The following is a 22711-nucleotide window of genomic DNA, read 5'->3' as shown; positions in this document are numbered from 1 at the left end:
GACCAAATCACCGGTACCGAATTCCGTCGCCTCGTACACCGGAACGATATCGGATTCTATGGTTATGGTGCTCCACACATAACTTGTGTTAGTTTATTCATGTCTTTATATAATACCAATAGATCAAGTAGCTTAGAGAACATTTATTTTGTCTGTATGTGTGTGCATGTGTTGGACGATAGTTCAAGTAGCTGGCAAATATTTTTCCGCATCTTATCTTGTGATGGTCGTCTTCTCGTCTTCAAAAACGTTTCAGATTTGTTAAGAATTCTAAATCTGATTTGGACATTCATGACAGATTTGAAGGTATCATCACTAATCTCAAATTCATAAACTTGTTAATCGATAGATAGTTTTTTTTCTTTTTCTTTTTGATATTATGTATTGTATTTTTTTCATTTGTTAAACTTAATTATGATGAGATTTATTTAATCATTGATTAACATATTCTCCACAAACTCCTAGATTCATTGTGTACTTATCCATAATTTTTCAAATCTATGCAAATCTTAGATCTTTGATTTTTATAATTTTTGTATTGAATCATTTTCTCTAATTCATATATATTCCAGTCTGAGATCTCGATTTTTGTTTTAGTTAAATCAAGATAATTTATGTATTGAACATGATAATCATCAGAAACATTTTAGTTTTGTAATCAATTCCAAATCTAAATGGGCAGCTTATGAAAGATTTAAAGGTATATCTTCGATAATCTTGAAGTCATATAATAATTAACGATATTTAGGTTTTTATAGAGTACTGTTCTTCAAATTAAATATTGTAAATGGTTTCATTTGTAAAACTGATGAATTTAGATGAGATTTATTTAATAGCTTATTAATTAACATGTCATTATTTGCATATAATGTTGAATTTATAGTGTGCTTATTTGTAATGTTTTTAAATCATTACAAGTCTTAGATCTTGAATTTTGTATATTTAATCCCGAGATTCAATTTTTATTTTACTTGAAATAATTTTTGCTAGAATAAGGAAATAGTCAATATGTTTCTATAGTTTCTTCTAATTTTTGATGTCAAAAAAAACAAATGTTTCTTCTGATTCTGTTGTAAATTTATTAATGTAGCAACAATTTCTTCTGGTTTAGGTTTTTTCCTAAAATAACTAGATTAGGACCCGTGCTAGAGCACGAGTTGAAATTTCTTTTATTTATATTATAATTTTAAAATAAAATACGATCCCGAAGATCATGATTAATCTTGTTAAATTAGCGAGATTTGATATACTTTTTTATGATTGAGAGTATATTTTTATCTCTTTAACTTTTTTATTGATGTGGTTTATCAATATAATCTATGGAAAATAATTTGGTAATATTGTAGATATTTGAAACCATATACGTGATCTTCCAAAAATAAAATTTGGAATATCCATGAACTATCAATTTGAAATAACCCGTTTAAGATTTTTGATTACAATTAAGGTTCTATTTGTTACAATTAATATATAGATTAATTTATAATATATTTGTAACTATTTATTAAAATTATAAAGTCTACCAAAACAATGTTGTGTACTTCGGTTTTATTATAAAGGGGATTCTTCATCTTGAATTAATGAGAATATTTTAAAACTAAATAGTATGAATTAAAATTGTCATGGTTATGATGTATTTATTGATATGTATTATTGGTTTTTAGTGATTAGAATCCTCATGTTAATCTCTAGCCTATGGCTAGGGCTCCTTCCTTGCAATATTTTAATTTCATGCTTTAACTATGTTACCGATTTAGTCTATATTGTCTTACTTAGATAATAATATACCATACCAATATCTTTTTTTTTTTGGACAACCACCATACCAATATCTAAGGAGTACAATATAGGCCCTCAATCAGTCATATAGAAAAAGAATGATATATATTGCAAGTCAATCGCAGTTTGATGCATGAAAGAAAACCTTGTTTGTTTGACCAAGACGATGTGCTCTCGCTAGCCTGGAAATCAAAATGAGGATTCCAATTACAACAAAACCAATAAAAAAAATAGGCCTGCGATTTCGGTTTATTCGGGTATTTTGGGTCGGTTTTTTCGGTTATCAGTTTATTCCGAATCTGAAAACTCTACCGAATTTAACCGACTAATTGATCGGTTCGGTTCAGTTTGGACATGATTATTTCGGTTCGGAGGTTTCGGTTATTGCGGTTTTCAGTGAGACTTGTCAATACACCAACAATGTCGAACAAACACAACACAACAACAACTAAATAGAATATGATTCATGACATTTAAGTTCTTCTTAAGATAGCATACAAGTCATGTTTACAAAAAACAACAAGTTCAAGTGTTCATCAGTCAATCCTACTCTTATACATAAAGAGACTATGGGAAACAATTTACAAAAAACCACACTTACAAAAGTCTCCATGAAGGTCACAAAGATATTAGGAGACAATTGTCAAAAGTTAAGTCACTTGCCAAAAGTTAATAGAGAGAACGAGAATTGACAATATACCAATGATATTTTCCTCTTACCTGGCATTTGGTATATTGTCATTCTCTACTTACTCCAGTCCATTCCAAAAAATAGTTAACTGTTATGAATTTTTTTTATGCAAAAGATGTAGAGAAAGAGAGACAACCTTTTACTATCATTATTTGGTTTTAGTCTCCCTTGTTCTTCTCTAGATCACGGATCCGCAATTGGATGAGTCGCATTCTGTGTAGCTGCACAAGGAAAATGTTGCAAAATTAGTCATTAATCCACAAAAAAAGTAATGAAAAAGGTAAGAATAAAGAGAAATGGGTTACCTGAGGACTCATGAAACTGCGATTCTTCAAACATCTGAACTAAGCTTGCTAATTTCTCTGCCTGAATGGTATTCCTCAGCCACTGTTGGGTGCAAACCAACGACTCAACCATAAAAGGTGACATAGAACTGCGATACGGGTCCAAGATCCGACCACTTGTGCTAAATGTGGATTCAGAAGCAACCGACGACACTTGAACAGCAAGGATATCTCTAGCTAGCTCAAATAAGACTGGTAATTTAGAACTGTTTCGCCTCCACCAAGATAGAACATCAAAGTCCAATCCCAAAGCAGTTGGAGTCCTTGGCACCGGTTTCTCAAACAAGTAAATATCTAGCTCACTGCTACATTCTTCATTTGTGCATTCAGCCACCATCTCAGAGTACAGCGTATCCATCCTCTCATAACCATCCTCATCCGACAAATCATACAAATCACTTGCTGGTACTCCAGCATCAGCTACGACTCCACCAGTAGTTGGTACAACTTGTTCACTTACGCTCAACTTCATCACATACTCTGCATACATCTTCTTCATCACACCCTTAATTGATGATCTTAGATGAGTACTTTCGACACTNCAAATCACTTGCTGGTACTCCAGCATCAGCTACGACTCCACCAGTAGTTGGTACAACTTGTTCACTTACGCTCAACTTCATCACATACTCTGCATACATCTTCTTCATCACACCCTTAATTGATGTTCTTAGAAGAGTACTTTCGACACTAACTTTTCCATAAAGCTTGTCGAAGCAAAGACCAGCAAACTGCATCTTGTTTCTGGGATCAAACACACTTGCGATGATGACAACTGGATTCATGTTTAGGAGACCATCCCAATATTTTTCAAACTTACTCCTCATCATCATCGCCTCTGTCTTTAGTAGCACATCACCGTTGGTGCTTAGATTGATAAGATTCCTCTCAATCGTCACAATCTCATTATAACAAACAGTAGAGGTCACTGATTTGCTGGCTGAAAAAGACAAAGTGCAGTTGTAAAAGATCTTCAAGAACTTAACTAACCTCTGCGCTTGATCCCAATCAGCAAAAGTAGGAGGACCAACATGCTTCTGCCTTGGGAATTCAGCTTCATCACCATTCTCCTCACTATTCTCTTCAGTCTCCATGAAGTAGTCGTTATACAACTTGTCTTCAGCCAACATCTTCTCAAATGCAACCCAGAACTTGATTGCGGCTGTCAGCATTAGATAGGTTGAATTCCACCTAGTAGCAACATCGAGACACAAACTACCTCTACCTACGTTTCCTGTGTCGACCCTCAACATAAATGATTTCAACCGATCACCTGATGATCTCACATACTTAATCGCATTTCTGATGGACACTATACTCCTTTGTGCTTTGGATATCCATCTCTCACTATCAAGTTAAGGATATGCGCATAGCACCGCATATGAAGATACTCACCATTACTAACTAAAGAATCAGGTCCTCTCATGATCAAAGCATCAGTGAATACCCTTAGAGCCTTGTCATTCCCCTTAGCGTTATCCACTGTTACTGTGAAGACCTTCTCAATTCCCCATTCTTCAAGACAGGCTACCAAGTACTCAGCAATTGTATCACCTTTGTGATCTGTCACTGGCTTAAAACTGATGATCCTCTTCTGCAACTTCCAATCTCTGTCAATCCAGTGAGCTGTTACCACCATGTAGCTACAAGAAGTCGTGGGAGCTACCCATATATCGGTTGTCATAGACACTCTCTGCTTCTCCTTACCAAACAGATCCTTCAAAGCTCCTTTCTCTCTCAGAAACATACTGTATATATCTGATGTGGCTGTCTTCCTGCAATGGACCGTATACATGGGAAGCATCGGACTCCACAAATGCAAACGGCAGCTCATTAAGAACGATCATCTCATTCACAGACCTTCTGAACAAAGCTTGATCATACTTGATTGCAGTCATTACACCACTGCTATCACCAGCCAACACACTCTGAGTACCACTCTCTAGATGCATCTTGTACAACTTACACCTACTAATGTGATTCTTCATTGCACTTGTTCCATGAATCACTGTGTCACATCCTAGAGCTTGACCACAGTACCGACAGTTGGCGAGGGCCTGATCATGTGCTTGCTGAACAAAATGCTCCCAAACCGGAGATCTATGAGCTGGCTTTTTCCTCGGTTGAGACGGTACAGTAGAAGTTGCAGCCTGAGTTCGTCTTCTCTTCCCACCAACTGAAGAAGCTGTCGGACCATCATCAATCTCTTCTTGTAGAACCGGGTCAATGTTCTCTTCTCCAGAATCATGAGACATCTGTTAAAAACAACAAGTGAAAAAGATCAGTCCAAGTCTAAAGACTAACACTAACGGTACAAACAAAAGCAAAGATCAGTCCAAGTCTAAAGACTAACACTAACAGTACAAACAAAAGCAAAGATCAGTCTAACAAGTAACAACCAACACAGACTTAGTTCTAACAAGTAACAACACATACTTAGTTCTACTTCTAACCATAACTATCAGACATCAAAAGCAAAGAATGAAACCAAGAACAACACAGACTTAGGTCTAACAAGTAACAACACATACTTAGTTCTAACCATAACTATCGGACATCAAAAGCAAAGAATGAAACCAAGAACAACACATACTTAGTTCTAACAAGTAACAACACATACATAGTTCTAACCATAACTATCGGACATCAAAAGCAAAGAATCAAACCAAGAACAATAGATCCTAGAGCTATACAACGAATCAAAGACGGACAATAATAAAAATCTATTACACGATGCTTTAGAACAATAGGCGAAAGATTACAAGTCGTTTAAGGGTTTAACCGACAAAAATCTAGCCAATTTTGAGTTTGTTTAAACGACCACAACTTCTAAAGAATTAAGAGTTAAGACAAAAGAACTTACACTGAAGATTAAACACAAGGTTGATCGGGACAACACAGGATCGGATCAGAAACTCGACAATCTCTTTCTCTGTCCCCGCTAAGAGGAAGAGTTTAGATAGATTAGGTTTAGGGTTAGAACTAATAAAATAAACCGGTGTATTAGCTTATATACCTAGGGTTAAATTTCGGGTTTTCGTCGGTTTTGTCTCTCCGAACCGAACCGAAGACAAAACCGAAATTCTTTGAAAACCATTCCGATCGGAATTAGAAAACAAATATAACCGAACCGAATTGTCTGAATCTCGGTTAGGTTCAGTTCGGACAATTCGGTTCGGATTCCCAAGCCTAAAAAAACATGTTAAGAAATACATCACAATTCCATCTTACATACATGATGTCTCTACATTAAGATTTCAGTTACATATGTATGTTGTCTTTTCCATATTTGATAACTAATGAGTAATCTATCTTAACATTTTTGGAGTACAAATTTGTATCATCCTCTCTTTATGTCGGACCGGTTTAAAATCATAAATTAATACCCGATTTTACTAATCGGATCCTCATTAACTATCTCTATACAAACTCTAATCGGATCAAGTCAAATTAACCTCTAATGACCCATGAATTGATGTCGAATATTCTTCCTATATTTCCTCTGCTTGATTATGAATTTCCTTTTCAATTTTTTTAGCTCTAATTCCTCTCCAAAAAAGTAAAACATCATTTAATTATTTTCGGTAATAGAAACAAAAATATCTCAATTCCATATAAGATTTATACTAATGGCCAAAACTAAATTCTAAATTAATTGATTTTGCAGTTTCCTTTTCAAACTTTGTTTTCTCCAATATTCTACAATCAAACAAAATCGCATTCACTAATATACCGTAAAAGAAGCAATAATATCTTATAAAATATTTAATGATTTATAAATTTGGTAGAACCTTAAATTTATACTGGCATATTTCATAAATTCCTAACAAAAATCTACTCATACCTACTTACTCACCAAGTTTATCTCTAAGCACTCACACAAAACCCTACTCTCTCATTGACACTATAAATAGTTGTCTTTCATCGCAACTCATAACATCAAAATTAATAAAAAGCGATAAACATATACACAAAGCTTATTGTCATCTATTGAAACTATGATAACTCGATTTGCATCAAAAGTCCTAGATGATTCATTTGACCAATGTCTAAGTGTGCAAAATTTTGTGTATATAATGATTTGAGTGTTGTGTTTATTATATAATCTGTACTCATTTATCTTTTTATAACTATAGCAGATTCACTCAAGATCTAGAAGCATTGTCATGGTCATGTCTGGCTCAATTTTAGCATCTAGACTAAAGGTTTGACTTATTTGTATAATAAACTAAACTATTATAATTTATCTCCGACTTTAATCTACAGGCTCAAAAGCAAGAGACTATCAAGAAGATGACATATGCCTAAAGAAGCTTGATTTAACTTAAAAGCTGATATTGTTGTTGGATTTAAATTTCTATTTTAATATATATCTTTGCGTTTTAACGATATAAGCTTCTATTTAATGGCTATCATTTAGTCAATTTTTATATACTTATTTTCCATATTTCTATATATATATATCTTTGATGGAAATAAAAATGTACATAAAAACTATTTTGCAGTTGCTAATTCATTTTTTTGTTTTTAGATTTTGTCGTAGGTTTTAGTTCTTTGAATATTAATTTGTTTACCTTTTGGTTTTTGTCAATAACTGTGACAACCCATCCCGTGGACCCCGCTAGCCTCACTGCTAGCTCACTAGCCTCACTGCTAGCCGCCCAAACGGACCCAAGCTGGCCCTGGGACAACTTGTCTTGTGGGAAGGTTGTTAAAGGGTGGGGACCAGGGTTCAAGGAATGCCTGGCGCACCAATAACCTACTGGTGGATGTGGATTTCCACAGTGATGGGTTAGGATCGATGCCCTGCAGGACCAGCTTGGGGTCTGTTTGGACGGCTAGCAGTAATGCTAATGGGCTAACAGTGAGGCTAGCGGGGTCCACGGGACGGGTTGTCACAATAACTATTTTCTTAACGTTTTTAAAGTTTTTTTATTTTAATTCTTCTTTTAGACTACATATGTACCACATGTTAAATCTTGAAAATACTAAAATATCCTATAATTTTAATACTAAAATTAAAAACCAGTAAAATCTTATTAAATTATATATGACTAAACAAATTGTCTTGCGAATTACTTCCAAGATAAATGAAAATATTAGCTATTAACTAATTTCGGAAATTATAGAATTGTCGTATTAGTTTCGAATTTATTAAAATATTCCAAGAATATTATAATTATATAACTTATAAAAAACGATACATTGTTATATGATGGGACAAATTTGAAAACATATTAATAAAAATAAAATATCATTATAACCCAATCTATCTTAACATTTTTGAAGTATATTTTTGTGTTATCCTCTCTTATCTTTGTATCCAAACAAGTCTCAACTAAATTCTCTACAATCCTTACAATCAAACACAATCAATTCCTTATTTGATAATATTAATTTTCTAAAATCTATCTACCTAATTTAAAGCAATATTTTATATTAAAATAGAATTCTCCTTTCACTTTAATTTAATCTTATATTTAATTATTTGAATTACTATTTAATACATAAAGTTAATTAAATTTTAGATTTTTTTCAGCATATGATGTGATTTCAGTTTTTATAAACGGATATATATTTTAAAAATTGTTTTATGAATTTTGTAACCAAACAAGTATTTTTCAGATATATATTATTTAACATTTGAGTTATTTTAATATATAATTAATATTACAACTAAAATTTAAAATAACACGCAATGACATTTTATATTGTGCGAATGATTTGGATCAATATGAATATAAATTTAATTATCATTAATTTGGTGTTACACATATAATTTATCATTTCATTATTTTACTAACATTATCAATATTAGATATATTAAATTGAGTAATTTATGATAATGTAGAGAACAAATTATTTTGCGGTAAACTGTGGGTTAAATCCTATAATTAATAGTCAAATACAATTATATAATCTTATACTAAACAAAACTAACACATAAATATAACTTATATTTTGATATATTTGTTATAAATATTTGAATTAATTTCTTCATAATACATGGGATTATTGATTTATAAAAAAAAAAAAAAAAATGGGTACCACGGGTAAATCCTAATTGAGTATGCATAATTATTTAAAGTCTCCGTTCATAGTGGTCCTGCACCAATTCCTATGACACATTCGTATTGTGTCTCAAATTTTAGAGGTCCATTTTGGCGAATTATTTTTAAAAAATACTTAATAAATTAAAAGTAATAATGGATCTATAGTTAGTAAAAAGCCCATAAATATATTAAAAGACCCCAAAATTAGCAAACAAAAACTTAAAATTAGCAAAACTGCCTTATAATTGATAGAAGAGGCCTCATAATTAATAAAACAGGCCTCATATTTAATAAAAGAGAAAACTAACAATTCTACCACATCTATCTATACATTTTTGGAATATAAATTTGTCTTCTTCTTTTTCACACCCGGGTCGGGTTTTTTTAAAGAATTTAAACCGATTCAATAAATCGGATCTTTCCTTACCTTATCACACGGGTCGGGTTATTTAAAAACATTAATATCCGCTTATGAAATTATATTCAAAAACATTAATACCCGAAATCAGTTATTCGGATCCTAATAACTACGTTAGTTAGTCGTTTGCAGTAGGGCTGGGCATAAAAACCGTACCAGAATACCCAACCCGGAACCCGACCCGAAAAACCGAGTTCGGATTGGGTTCGGGTTTGCCTTAAAACCCTATTGGGTTCAATTTTTCAATACCCGTGGGTTCGGGTTAGGGTTGGATAATACCCAGTACCCGTTTGGGTATCCATCAAACCCGAATATGTAAACATATTTATAATATTTAGTATTAATATTATGCAATTACCCAAAATTATGATTATAATTTTGAATATTTTATTTAGTTTTATATCTAAATATCAAAAATAATCAAAATACTAAAATAATTTGTCACATAATTCAAAATTTAGCTAAAATTATTTAAATTTAATTAATTTTAAAGATTTTTTTTGGGTACCCGGTAGTTTGGGTGCTAATCAGGTTCTAAAATTTGTAACCCGAACCGACCCAAACCCGATAGTACCAAACCGAACCGAACCCATATATCTAAAAATACCCAATGGGTTCTATTTTCCTAAACCCGTTTATCCGAACCCGAATGGGTAATACCCGAACCCGAACGGGTTACCCAAATGCCCAGCCCTAGTTTGCAGAAACAATATAGAAGATATCCCTCATATATGGTAATATTCGATTTTAACAAAATTCACATAATTAATTGCAAAGATTGCGGATTAGACAAAATAATTAAACAAAATTAGGTAATATTTTCTTAGATTACCATAACGAATATGGACTAATTAATGATACTACAATCAATAAAATCGATTATGTACAACCACAACCTTTAACGTGAGAATATTACAAGCATATTCTCATTTACAACATCTTATAAACTTGCTAATCAAGATTGGGAGATCCTTTCTAATCCTCCATCGAGCAAAACCCTACCATTTTTTATAAACACTATAAATAACACTTCATTCTCATTACCTCTATAATTGGCCCCCTTTTGTTCACATGGGTTAGAGTACACGTCTGAAACAGTAGTTGTTTTTGAGAATCATTTCAAACTGATAGTTGTGGATTATGTTAGTTTGATCTTATAGTTTTTGCAACTGTGGTTGGTTAGAAATGTGTAATTGAATCTGGCCTTATGTGTGTCATTGTAACTAACTATGATGATTGATTTCTTACTCTTAAGAATTTACAATTCAATTTTGGTTTTTACGCCCCAAAGAGTAGTCTAACTCTAAGGTGACTACCAAGAAGAAGACTACTATAAGTGATTCTGTTTTGCTCTCTCTTAACATATAATATCATTCCACAAATCTTAGCTTCTGAAAATGTCTTTTGTATCAGAACAAAGTAACAAATCCTCTCTTTGAGAAGTGTCAGAAGCAGTTTCGGATCGGAGGATCTCTCCACATACATCAAATGGCTTAAGTATATATGACTTAAAAACTAAGTTGCTTAGTATACCATTTTTTTTTTTTTTGGTGAGGTGCTTAGTATACCATTTTATCATGCAAAAGTGATAATATTAATATGATTTTAGTTTTTATAAACTATTTTTAGTCTTTATTCGATAACATATACAATAAATATTTGCAAATAAAACGATATATATATATATCAAACATTTTACAATTGTATATAAAAGTATACTAAAAAATTGTTGTTTACCAAAATAATATTCTTATCTTTTATTATAAAGATATCTAAAAATGCATAACATATTCAAATCATTTTCATCAAAATTTAGATACAAATAATATTCCAACAATAAACAACAAATATAACGTACTAAAAAGTTTTTTAATAACACAGGACAAGCTTATATGAAAGGAAGAATTTGAAACGATAATAAAAAAATTAAAATATCATTGTAATACAATACTACAACGAGTTTAATTCTCCATTTAATGTATTTTGTTAACACCGTGATACTAGAACACCAGATATATGCGTATTAATTTAATAAAGAGAGTGTAAAACAAAAAAAATTAAGCGGTATCCGTAACATAACGTATGTATGTATATAATGATGTAAGATATATATTTCAATTCAAAGAAACTCGTCTACTCATAAAACAAAATCATAAAATTTATATATATAAATAAAATATAAAATATTGTCCCGTGGTGTACCACAGGGTACATTCTAATTTCTTACTAAAACTTAACACAACTACACATTTGCAAATACATTATCCTGGCTAACACAAAGATAATTGAAGAAGACTATTATGTCCTTTCCCACCAAATACATATCGCAATAATTTATTGGAAATGTATTTATAATTGAAAAAGTCAAGATAAGAACAGAAACATAAACAATGGAGAAATATTCACGTCGTTCTTTTGTGGAACATGTGATTTTTGTTTTTTTTTTTTTTTTTTTAAGCTCTAATATCTAGTAAATTAAGTTTCTTTATTGATTTTACATGTTCTGATTTGCTACAAGAAAATTGGCGAATGAATGTGCTAATACTAGTGGTTGTCCAAGCAATTACGTTGCCATTGCAATGCCATTAATTTGCTTTCCTTCATGAATGTATTTGTTCATCTCCCTTCTTCTATTTGAACTCCGTACAAACCAGCAGACCCAGAGCATCTCTCCGCTACACCGCAATGGCCAAGAACCAAACCTCCCAACTATAAATTCTGATCGAAAAGAGAATAACAATTAAGAAAGGAAACCGGACTAGAAGGGCTCTCTCTGACGTCGGAAAGATAAACTGGAGAGGTAAACAGATTTAGATCTAAAGTTAACAAAAAAAAAAGAGAGGAAAAAGGGCTCATTTTACTTGTTTTTTTTTCTCGTTAATTAACTTAACTTGTTTTTGTGGACCACTTTTTATATTTATTCACCAAGAAAAGCTGTTTATCATTTGGAGGCTGACTCGTAGACAATTTTACTTGTTTTAAATTCTCCTAATTTGTACATTTAGAACACTTGTAGCTTCATAACTTTTCTATGGACAATTCCGCTTAAAGTACAAGTTTTGTTTATAACTTGTTCAATAGTAAATATACTTGACAAATGAACAAATTCAAACTAATGGATAAGTTCAAACAAAAATCCCTTTAATAATATAGTCAAAACAAATCTACAATAATAGTAAAAAAAAAACTCTTATTTAGCAAAAAAACAACTCCATAAAATTAACCAAAAGTTCTCATAACTAAAAAATTCTCTAACTTTTAGAAAATTAATACAAAAAATTATAAAGGGTTCATAATTAGTAAAAATGTTAGCAGTTTTTATTTTCTAAAAAGGCCCCGAATTTTGTTTCCCCGTATTAAGCACTAAAAATTACCGGATCAGCACTGATTGTGGCATATGAGTAAGTAATAATACAGAATGATAAAGTTTTTCCAGAACTCACAATCAAATACTTTTAACAAAGATAGAAGAATACCTTTTTCAAATAACATGCATGAAAATATTTCCAACTCTCTTTCTTAAATTCTTATTAAGAACATGATATCAAAACTAAAGATTTTATTATTAGTAATTGGAAAACATATAACTGAAAAAATTATTAATTATTTAGGATTGGGAAAAAATGTCGATATGTTTGTGTCTTAGTTCCACTAAACAACAGATATCTCATTTGGATAAGATTTTCTGTGTCAAATCTTTTTTCTCCCAAACCTTGACGATTCAGCTTTCTTCTTAATCTCTTTCATACCACAACACACCACAACATACACTTCTCTCTCTTTCTCTTTCTCTTTCTCTTTCTTTCTCTCTTGTAGGATACGAAGAGCACCAACCTATAATAGAAAAGGAGAGGCGTCCAAGCCTTTACAATGTCACTTGGGCTTCCCAAAAATGGTCTTAAATCGAGATAACTAAAGCCAAACCGACCAGTGGTTTAATTAATAAATCGACCAATTTAATAAACTAACAAGAATTAAACCGACTCTACTTTAATTCCCAATATAAACTTCAATATTTCATTATTTTCCGGGACATGGACGTTACAATAAGGATATGTGCTTTGATCCTCTTGTTTATCTATGTTAGCTTTTGATGGGGTTGTGGTTTTGTGAGTTTGGTTTAGTTCCCTCCTCGGGCTTTGTTTATTGAAGGCAATCTAATGGTGGGTCCTCTTTGATGCTCATGTTTGTTTCCTCTATCCAGCACCACAATATTCTATGTAAATGCCCGTCGGATATATACTTTTGGTGGAGAGTTTTCATATCTGTTGTTTGTGAGCTTTTGATATTTGCCTTTGTCCTCTTTCTTTAAGGTTCTTCTTTTATGTCCGCCCTTTGGAACCTCTGTCTCCGGAGGTTTACATCTACCCGCTAGCTTTGTTTTCGGAAGGATCTTGTTCCTTTCCGTGATGTATATAATTCAAACGTATGTTATCAATAAATCATTCAGACATACAGTTGTAATTTTACTGCCGAAAACTGCTGAGAAAACTTTCATTTATTTTTTATTTGATCGTTTAATATGTACTTAAAATTAAAAACGTACTTTTTCGATTCATTTATGTAATTTTCAAGTATTAATTCTTTTCTCAATTATATTATGTGTCATTCAAAATTTATCAATTATTCAATTTAATAAAGTAATATATATATATATATATATATATATATATATATATATATATATTTGTAGTCAAATTTATAATTAAGATATACTATATAATAAGTTTAGTCAAACCTTATATTAAATTCTAGTCAACCTGAACAAATATAGAACATTGACTAACGGTAATCAATATAAAATAGTTGTTGAAATGTGAGATTTTACTAAAGAAAGAAAAAGAAAAAACATATAAAAGAGCTTTTTGATGAAGACCAAGAAGCTATTAAAAAATAATCTCAACAGTTTTATAGAGGAAGTTGTACAATGGATATCCCGAAAACATTTGTGACTATTTTCTTTGTAGTCATAACGACAATTTCGTTTGCTAACAACATTTTGGCAGAAACTGGTTAGCTACTATTGTTCGATTCTCTTGGATCATTTGTACAGTTGTCTTTGTTTAATTGTCTTTGATCATATGAAGAGAATTGTCAAAATTATGTTATTATTTTTGTGGCTATATAAAGATGGAGTATTTTTTTTCGAATATCTTACATATATGTAACTTGGGTTGTCTAAATGCAGTGATCCAGCCATATGCTCGTTGCATTGAGGCATGTGCGCAGTTTTATGGAAATAGGAAATGTTACATGCACTGTAGAAGACAACATTATGATGGAGGACAATGTGATTATACTATTAAAGGCCATCCAGTACCACAATGTTGCTGCTACAATTATACAAAATGATACTCCTCGTAATTGGCGATTGAGTACTGTAGTAGTATTGTTTTTCTCTTATCATATTTTAAAAAGATGAATTTTGTTTTATTTATCTCTTCAACTTCTCATTAATGAATTTAATAATAAAATAAGAAGATATTCTTGTCAAAACTGTAAACAGAATTTTGCTCAGTGAAAACTTAATTTGATAAATTAGAAATTATAATCTATAAAAGATTTCCGAAAGCAGTAACAAATCAGAATGGCTAGTGGTAGTTGGCATGGTCTGTAGATTTGTTTCCGGAAGGATGGTCTGTAGATTTGTTTCCCAATCCATACATCTAATCATGCTGCTACTTTGTGGTTGGTGAGATTAAGTGATATGACCTTTTTGGTCGCTAGGGAAGACTAGTACGTACATGCTTCAAGCATGTACGTGTAAGGATTAGAAATTGTAGAAGAATGATCTTTGCACGTGTAACTCGTCTTATTGCCCGTACTCCTTCAAAGCCATAACATGAAAGTTGTTTAAGTTAATGAAAATGCTTTAAATTTTCGTTCCTGTGCCACTGAGAAACAAGCTCAGAAATGAGACTGCTGTTTAAACTATCGTTTTACGATTCTCATAAATTTCCTAATAACTTGTTGAATGTCAGAATCTCATAATAAAAACAAAGGAGGCAGGTTTGAGATGGAAAGAGGAAGATCATTGTAAAGGGAACTGAAGTGCAGAAGATATGGCTTGAAGAAAAAGAGGATGCACATCTCCACCAGAGAACACCTCCGACTCCAACTTCTCCATGTGAGGCCATATCTACACGACATGGAGAAACAAGTCAGATTCAGTCTAAATTTCTTAAAACAACATCCAACTCTTAGTATTTTTTTTTACCTCACTCGCATATTGCCTTGTGAACGCTGTGAGATAGCCAAGTGTTGATATGGACCACTGTTCTCTCTCACCGACTTCACAACTCTTCTTTGGGTTTCCATTCTCACTGTCCACCTCCATCGCCGATGACTTGTCATCTTCCGCACCTATAGATTTTAGATCCTGCACTGATCTCACTTTTGTTGAATCTGGGAGCCGTTCCTTCAACACACCCAAGAAACTTTGGAACAGCAGGAGCAGTAGAACCTATGCACAATGCAAGTTAGCTTCTAGTAAACCAAAGGAATAAGATCTTCTGCTGCATTAAAAAGGACTCAAAACAGATATAATACCTCGGTTTCAGAGAGAGCTCTGTTAAGAAGGGCCTCTTTTGCCTCGGTGGACTCCCGAAGAGATAACTCCGCCTCTCCTGTCTTCTCCACTGTTGATTTCAAACGCTTCATCTTCGCTGGATTGTCACCAAGCACGGGCTCACCCTCAAGTAGGGAGAGTTTGCTCTCAGCAGCCTCCAACTCTACTCGTGCGTTTGCTGAAGCTTTCTCAGCTACCAAAACATTTTTCGTAATGTTTAATATTTCTTTCCTTAAATCAGAGATACGATTATAAGTCTTGTTAAGAGCATTGCCAAGTATCTGCAGGGAGAGAAACAAAAATCAGAATATAAACAAACATGCTCTACAGAAAGTAGATTAAATATTTCTGTTGAGGGTCACAACGGATAAGTTAGAACGCAACTGACCTCCCACGGCTGATCAGACACATGAAATTGATCAACATTTTCTGGAGAGAACACCCATCTAACAATTGCCTGATTAGACACTAGTCTATAACCCATCATCCTATCAATTGCCACCGCTGTCATTTGTACATTGTTCTTCCAGTATGTACTCACTTGAGATAATAGCATCACCTGTTTATCACTATCAGGACAAAGTTTTGCAAATACTTGGCCATATCGCTCCAGGACAGTGACCAAATGAGTGAAACTTTTTGATCCGATGTCAAGTAAAGTTTGTACAACTACTGAAAGAGTGACTTCAAAACCATGAACTGGATATATCATTTCGTCAATCCACACCATCATGTCACGTGCAGTTTGTTTTTCTTTGACCTTCTTACTCAATTCGGCTGACAATTTCTGTTCTTCTGTTTTCTCTTTACTACCCTCTTCCAGGGAATACATAAAATTCTGACCAGCCTTTGCAGGAAGCAATTCTTCAAGGGCACTCGCATTTTCAATGCTCTGTTAGACACACATAGAGGAAACAATATAGCCTGAGAAAGGATATCTGATGCTTAAGTTTAGAATGATATATCCATGTGAAAAAAGAAGATGAAACATTGACCACCCGAGCCCGTAAAAAGGTCAAGGGAAAAATTTACAGAATATTTCAAATCATGACAAAAAGAAAATTCATGTTTGGCAGGTGATCTGTTACCTGCTTAATTTTATCCCAGTAAGACAAGCGCACTTCTCTCTGCAAAACCTCCTGAACAAACACACGCTTAGGGGCCCATTTGGGAAGGTCCAAAACATAAGCCCACTCTTCCCACGGCCAGATGAATTGGAAGTTGGATCTGTTAAGTATACATAAGAGTAGACAAAATATGTAATCAACTTCATGTGATGAATAACTGATTTCTCAATTGATCGACAAATCAAGGCTCAACAACGACCATTGAATTAGGTAAACGGAACATCAGTATTAAAAATACTGTTGACTGAGATTCCATATTCCGTGTTTCAATATGAACTTGACTAAATAAAAGCTGATAAGCTAGGTAATCTCCTATCATATATATGGAACATCCACAAATATTCGACGGTATAGCACCTTTTCCAAATCACAAAAATCCAGAGATAAGAAAATTAAAATTATATACTTACAAGTGGTGAGAAAACCATAGGATAAGGCGCGTCCTGGATTCCATGTCTAAGTCGGAAATTTTCTCAAATAGTGCACGAACAGCACCAGCAACAACAGCAGGAAAGGCACCCGGAAGAGCCTAAAATAATTAAATATTTGGAATCAGGTAGAAATAAAGTTCACATAACGGAGTTAAAACCATCGAATGATTAGAGTAATCCTTCGTTGCTACCTTACAAAGATCCATAATCACGAGTGTATAATAAAGAGTCTTGAATGGTGGCTGCGGTAGCAGCAGTATCTGGAAAACAGTAGATCCAACATATATAAAACTACAGTTCTTTTCTTTTATCAAAAAAACCACAGTTTCTAAAAATAAATTTTCTGGCATTAATCGCTATCATCTGCCAAAAAGGTATGCTTTCATATACAATATGAATACTCACTAGAGATATAAATCCCAAAATTTCTACGACAGAACATACCTGAGAAAATAGTGTCTCTGCCATAAGATACTCGTACCGAAAAGGAACAGGAAGATTAGCCATGTAAGACGCGCACTCCTTCCGGCTAGCTTTGCAATAAATTAATTAGTGAAACAGAATTCTATATAATTTAAGATGCAAACAAAATTCTGTAACCAGACGAAAAAAGAAAAAGAAAATCAGCAGAAGCTAAGATGTAAATTAAACAAGTATGTGCTACGTAATTCTAGAACCATAATAATGGCTTAAAAAGGTTAAACTAGATACTAAGGTCAGAAACAATAGCCCTTATTAGTAGCAAATTAGTCACCCAGCCGGATCAGTGACCATATAATCTGAAGAGTAAGTCTTGAACTTAGCTTAATACACTAAGGTTAGAAATTCAGAAAGCACATGACCATTTTGCAATGATTGGGAGGAAAAAAACAAGATCTACACCAAAACCAGCATGCATGGAGGTCCATTGCGCAGAAAAAATATAGAAGAAACATTAAAAAACATCAAAAGTACTCAAGTTTGGTGAAAATACAAACCATCCATTTAAATAGAAGAGCACATCCAGCAAATACTCTTCCACAACAAAGCGATCAATAGGTTGTACATCCTGCGAGTTTAATGATTACAGAATCAGAAGAAAGGATAGACAAAGATAAGGAATACAAACAGACATCATATAACCCATATATCAATCTACAAATCTAATAGGTTAGAGAACAAAAATTGTTGACTACTGAAATCGAAGCAAGTCTAATAAACTTCTATCAGGCTTGATATATGTCCTATTCAGACGAACATTGACATCACAAACCATAATATTACCTCCATTTTATTAGCTGGGAATATATTCAACCTACGAATTCTCTGGGGATATCTTGTCAATGCATCATGCTTTTGCTTGCCACTGTATGCTCTCGAATGATCAGAAGGTGGACTCGGCTGTTCCATACATTTAATAGGGCGTAGCTCATGAAACTTTCCAGCAACAAGCTGGGCTTCGAATGAGAGATGAGGCCTAGGTACTGCACATTGAACATTCATGAAATTGTCATCAATAGGAATATACAACTAACATCACTTGTCACATGAACTAATCAATTTTTTAGGTGAAACAAGGTAGATATGAAAATTTTGTAGAAGATTGCAGTCTTCATGATACAAAAAGAAATGAAAAGTTTACAAAATATGCATACCACTATCAAGTTTCCATCCATTGGAAGCCAGAGACTGTATTCGATCCAATAGATCCTCCACGAAATCCTAAAGAGACAACAATCGAGAAAGGAAAAAAACGAGGCAAACTAAAAATTATTACACCACGATACAAAATTCAACAGTAAACTATCTCAGACAAATATAGAAAAGCAGAGAATGAAACGTCACATAGAGTAAAACCCATGCATCTTATTTATACATCTGCCAAGAGATCTACTGAGACAAAATCAAAGGGGCAGGTAACACAAAACAAAAAAAAAAACAACTTCCAGAAGTAAACGCTATAAACAAACCTTCTCTACAAGGCTACTTTCAAATTCTCCGTTGTGGAAAAAGTTTAATCCAGAGGTGGAAGAATTCTTTCGGATGCTCAAATAAGCTTGTATCCCAACTAACACTCTTTCAATCTCATCAGGAACTTGCTGCAAGAAAAAGGAAAATTCAGCGGTCATGACAAGTTAAAATAATAGTTTCCAGCAATAAATACAGAAGCAGACTACAAATGTTGGTTGCACATCCAACAAGGATGAGATCATCATAAAAATGGAAACGCCTGTCCAGTATTCTAATAGCATTCATTGTAAATATCATACTTTTCTAAAACACAGTTAGCAAAATGTTTTCTGGAATGTCTTTAATCCAAGAGCAGTACCTCAGCGAGTTCTGATCCTCCCCATGGAAGGCTGGACAAGATACATATGACGTAGAAGTCAGCTTGTGGTTGCCATGATGGATTTCCTTTCTCTTCATCCACTGTGGTGGCAGCTGATGATAACAATGTTTCGAACACGACAATCAAAGAAGCAGGTTGAATAACCTTACTGCACAACTGAAGAACCCAAATAAACCATGTTAGAAACATGAAATATTACAGTTCTATATACTTCACAGTTCTATTTTTCAAACTATTTTTGTGTATTAAAAACATGAAATTACGTATCAAATAACGTAGCAACCATGAAACAAGGTTAGTAACCATACCAGGGAAGTCATAAAGCGAAGCAATATACGGATACTGTTGCAGTTGCCAGAATCTAAAGCGTCCTGGCATGTTCAAACCAGTAAAAAAAGCAGTCACATTAGAAACAAAAGTAACTGAGAAACCTTATTTTACCAATTAGACACAAAAGTGTCCTTTGATGTACAGATTAGATTTATTCACCTGGAAATCAACTTGGACACTTTCTACCATCCTCCGAACAAAATCTTCATTCTCCAAGTTCAACAAACCAATCTTAAACATGTGAAAAGACATCCATCAAACTTTGAAGTATGTGTTGCAGATTAAATTCAACGAATATATAACAGGGAACCGGATATCTCAGATCAGCTTTGATTCAAAGAACGGAAAACCAAATGCCAAAGTATGTCTTCATGAATACTTACACAGAGATAAGAATTATTTAGCCATCCTAAAGAATACTAAGAGATACACATTCGAACGATTTCTTTATTACTCAGAAGTTAGAAATGTCAGGCTGTGTGTTCTATTAGATATCACCAAGTAATAACGCCAGAACTACAAATAAGTAGACTTCTACAAATTTCATAATAGGATATAAAAGACACAAAACGATCCACCTTAAGGGCATTTGCATTATTATTTGTGTTTCTAAAGTAGTTTTTGCCAAGTTAAATCCTTTTGGTAATTGCTTCTGAGCTAATTATTCTTTGATAAGGGTCAGCTTAAACAGATATCATAAAAGACTCAATCAAAACCTCTACTACATAGAACACATCTAAATGCATGCCCAGAGATACCCAGAAAAGAGAAAGGAATGCTTTATTCAAGCAAGGTAACTTGGTTCATAAAAAGACTTACCAAAGTCCCATACAAAGGAATCTTGTGAGGCAATTGTTCAGCACATTGAAGTAGAAACTGTTAAAAGATGAAAAACAACACTGATGAGATCGAGAAACCCAATATAATCATAAAATCGAACAACGAAGTCATATATGGTTTCAAGAGAAGGTCAGCTTACAGGCAAAACTTGGTCTCCAGAACGCTCTATTTCTCTCCTAATAACACCAAAACAAGTCTCCTGTGTATTTTTTTACCCAGGAAAAGGAAAAAATTTGGGTAAACAGGAAAATTAAAATTAGGGTTTAAGAGGGAAGAGTGAATCGACAAGAGTACTGACGATATGGTCTTTGTAGTCGGAGGAAGTGCCGTACTCAGGACCCTTTTCGCCGATGCGAAGGAGAAGGGTTTTCCAATTGCTCATCTTGCTTCTTCGTCTTCAGTTCCCCTTTTTTCTCCTTTGTACTAACTTTGGTCACTGCCCTAGTTTCTTATATGTCTCTCTCTCGTCAAACAATCTGCTAGATTTTTTTTTTTTACCAACCAAATATTTAAATAAAAAAAAAATATATATATATATATATATATATATATATAATCTAATTAATAACCAATTTTGATAATAAAATTAAAAATATAGCACCTTAAAATGAAAAATAAAGAAACTAACCTATAGATTATACAAAATGACGCAACACAGGCGCGCATGGAAGAAAGAAAGAGTAGGTGGTTAATTTGTTTCTTTGTTTTTTTTTTTTTAATTTATTATTTTAATAAATCACTTTACTCCTTTATTTTTGTTATTAATATATTTTTTTTAACAAAATTAATATGGAATCCAAAATTTATGTAAACAAAATATAGATTTTTTGATGCATTTGACATAGGTTAAATATACAAAATCGGATATAAAAATTTTAAAGTGATGAATAGTATTGGTAATTAGAAAAAATAAAATTTCATATAGAAACAGATCAAATAGAATAATAGTTTGTTTTTTTGGGGATTTTCAAAAATACCTATTTTTCTATGTCACTTTTTAAAAATACCCTTTGATGGTGTCTATTTTCAAAAATACCCCTTTTTGATATATAAAATGACAAAATTATAAACCCTTAACCCCAAATACTAAAATCTAACCCTTAAAAATTATACCCTAAATATAAATTGGGAACCCAAACCTAAAAAAAAAAAAAATCTAAAAATTAATTAACATAAGGTAATTGTGTAAAAGAGGGCAAAAATGAAAATGTTCAAAAAAAATGGCATTTTTGAAAAGAAGTATACCAAATGGGGCATTTTTAACAAATTCTCTTGTTTCTATATGGAATTTTATTTTTTCTAATTACCAATACTATTCATCATTTTAAAACATACTATTTAAACATATGTAATTTATTACATACTATTTAAACATTTAACACAACATATAATAATTCAATAGTAGTGGTGGTTGTAGTTGCGGGAGAAATCGTCACTCTACTGTTTGAAAAAATCTCTTATCTTTCTATTAAATCTACATATCACTTATCTATTCAGAACAATGTGAACGGCCAAAATTACCCTTCCTTCTTATTTTTCCATTTTTGATTTTTAACTAGATATTCACCCGCGGTACACTGCGGGCTTAGATTTGTTTTAAAAACGCAAAGAATATTTTGTTTAGCAGTAACTATTGTTTTGTATTTTGTAAATGTACAGTATTATATATATATATTATGTAGTGTCCAATTTCTATGTTTTAGGTGTATACCATGTATTATTTTATAATATAGAAACAATATCATACAGTTCCTTAAATATTTAAATACTTTAGTGTATATAGTTTTTATATGCAATGAAA

The 22711-nt window shown here is 32.7% G+C and overlaps 2 protein-coding genes across 2 annotated transcripts; both read right to left on the bottom strand.

Moving 5' to 3' along the window:
- LOC104748686 (zinc finger BED domain-containing protein RICESLEEPER 3-like) lies at positions 3321 to 5069 on the bottom strand. Its single transcript, XM_010470290.1, has 3 exons — positions 4675 to 5069; positions 4210 to 4589; positions 3321 to 4141 (listed from the first exon to the last, which is right to left on the bottom strand). Exons 1-3 carry the CDS (start codon positions 5067 to 5069, stop codon positions 3321 to 3323), a joined length of 1596 nt encoding a protein of 531 aa, XP_010468592.1.
- LOC104747329 (nuclear cap-binding protein subunit 1) lies at positions 15124 to 21292 on the bottom strand. The gene is made up of 18 exons (XM_010468951.2): positions 21209 to 21292; positions 21050 to 21109; positions 20890 to 20946; positions 20230 to 20301; positions 20049 to 20111; positions 19720 to 19896; positions 19361 to 19489; positions 19046 to 19112; positions 18675 to 18874; positions 18389 to 18459; positions 17856 to 17940; positions 17603 to 17671; positions 17391 to 17509; positions 16942 to 17080; positions 16242 to 16745; positions 15835 to 16134; positions 15503 to 15748; positions 15124 to 15424 (listed from the first exon to the last, which is right to left on the bottom strand). The coding sequence occupies exons 1-18, from the start codon at positions 21290 to 21292 to the stop codon at positions 15317 to 15319; spliced, it is 2550 nt and encodes an 849-aa protein (XP_010467253.1). The 3' UTR covers positions 15124 to 15316.

The sequence above is a fragment of the Camelina sativa genome, chromosome 15 (assembly GCF_000633955.1).
Source record: "Camelina sativa cultivar DH55 chromosome 15, Cs, whole genome shotgun sequence".
Classification (NCBI taxonomy): domain Eukaryota; kingdom Viridiplantae; phylum Streptophyta; class Magnoliopsida; order Brassicales; family Brassicaceae; genus Camelina; species Camelina sativa.
Note: the sequence above shows the minus strand (reverse complement) of the source record. Positions and strands in the feature narration are given on the sequence as shown.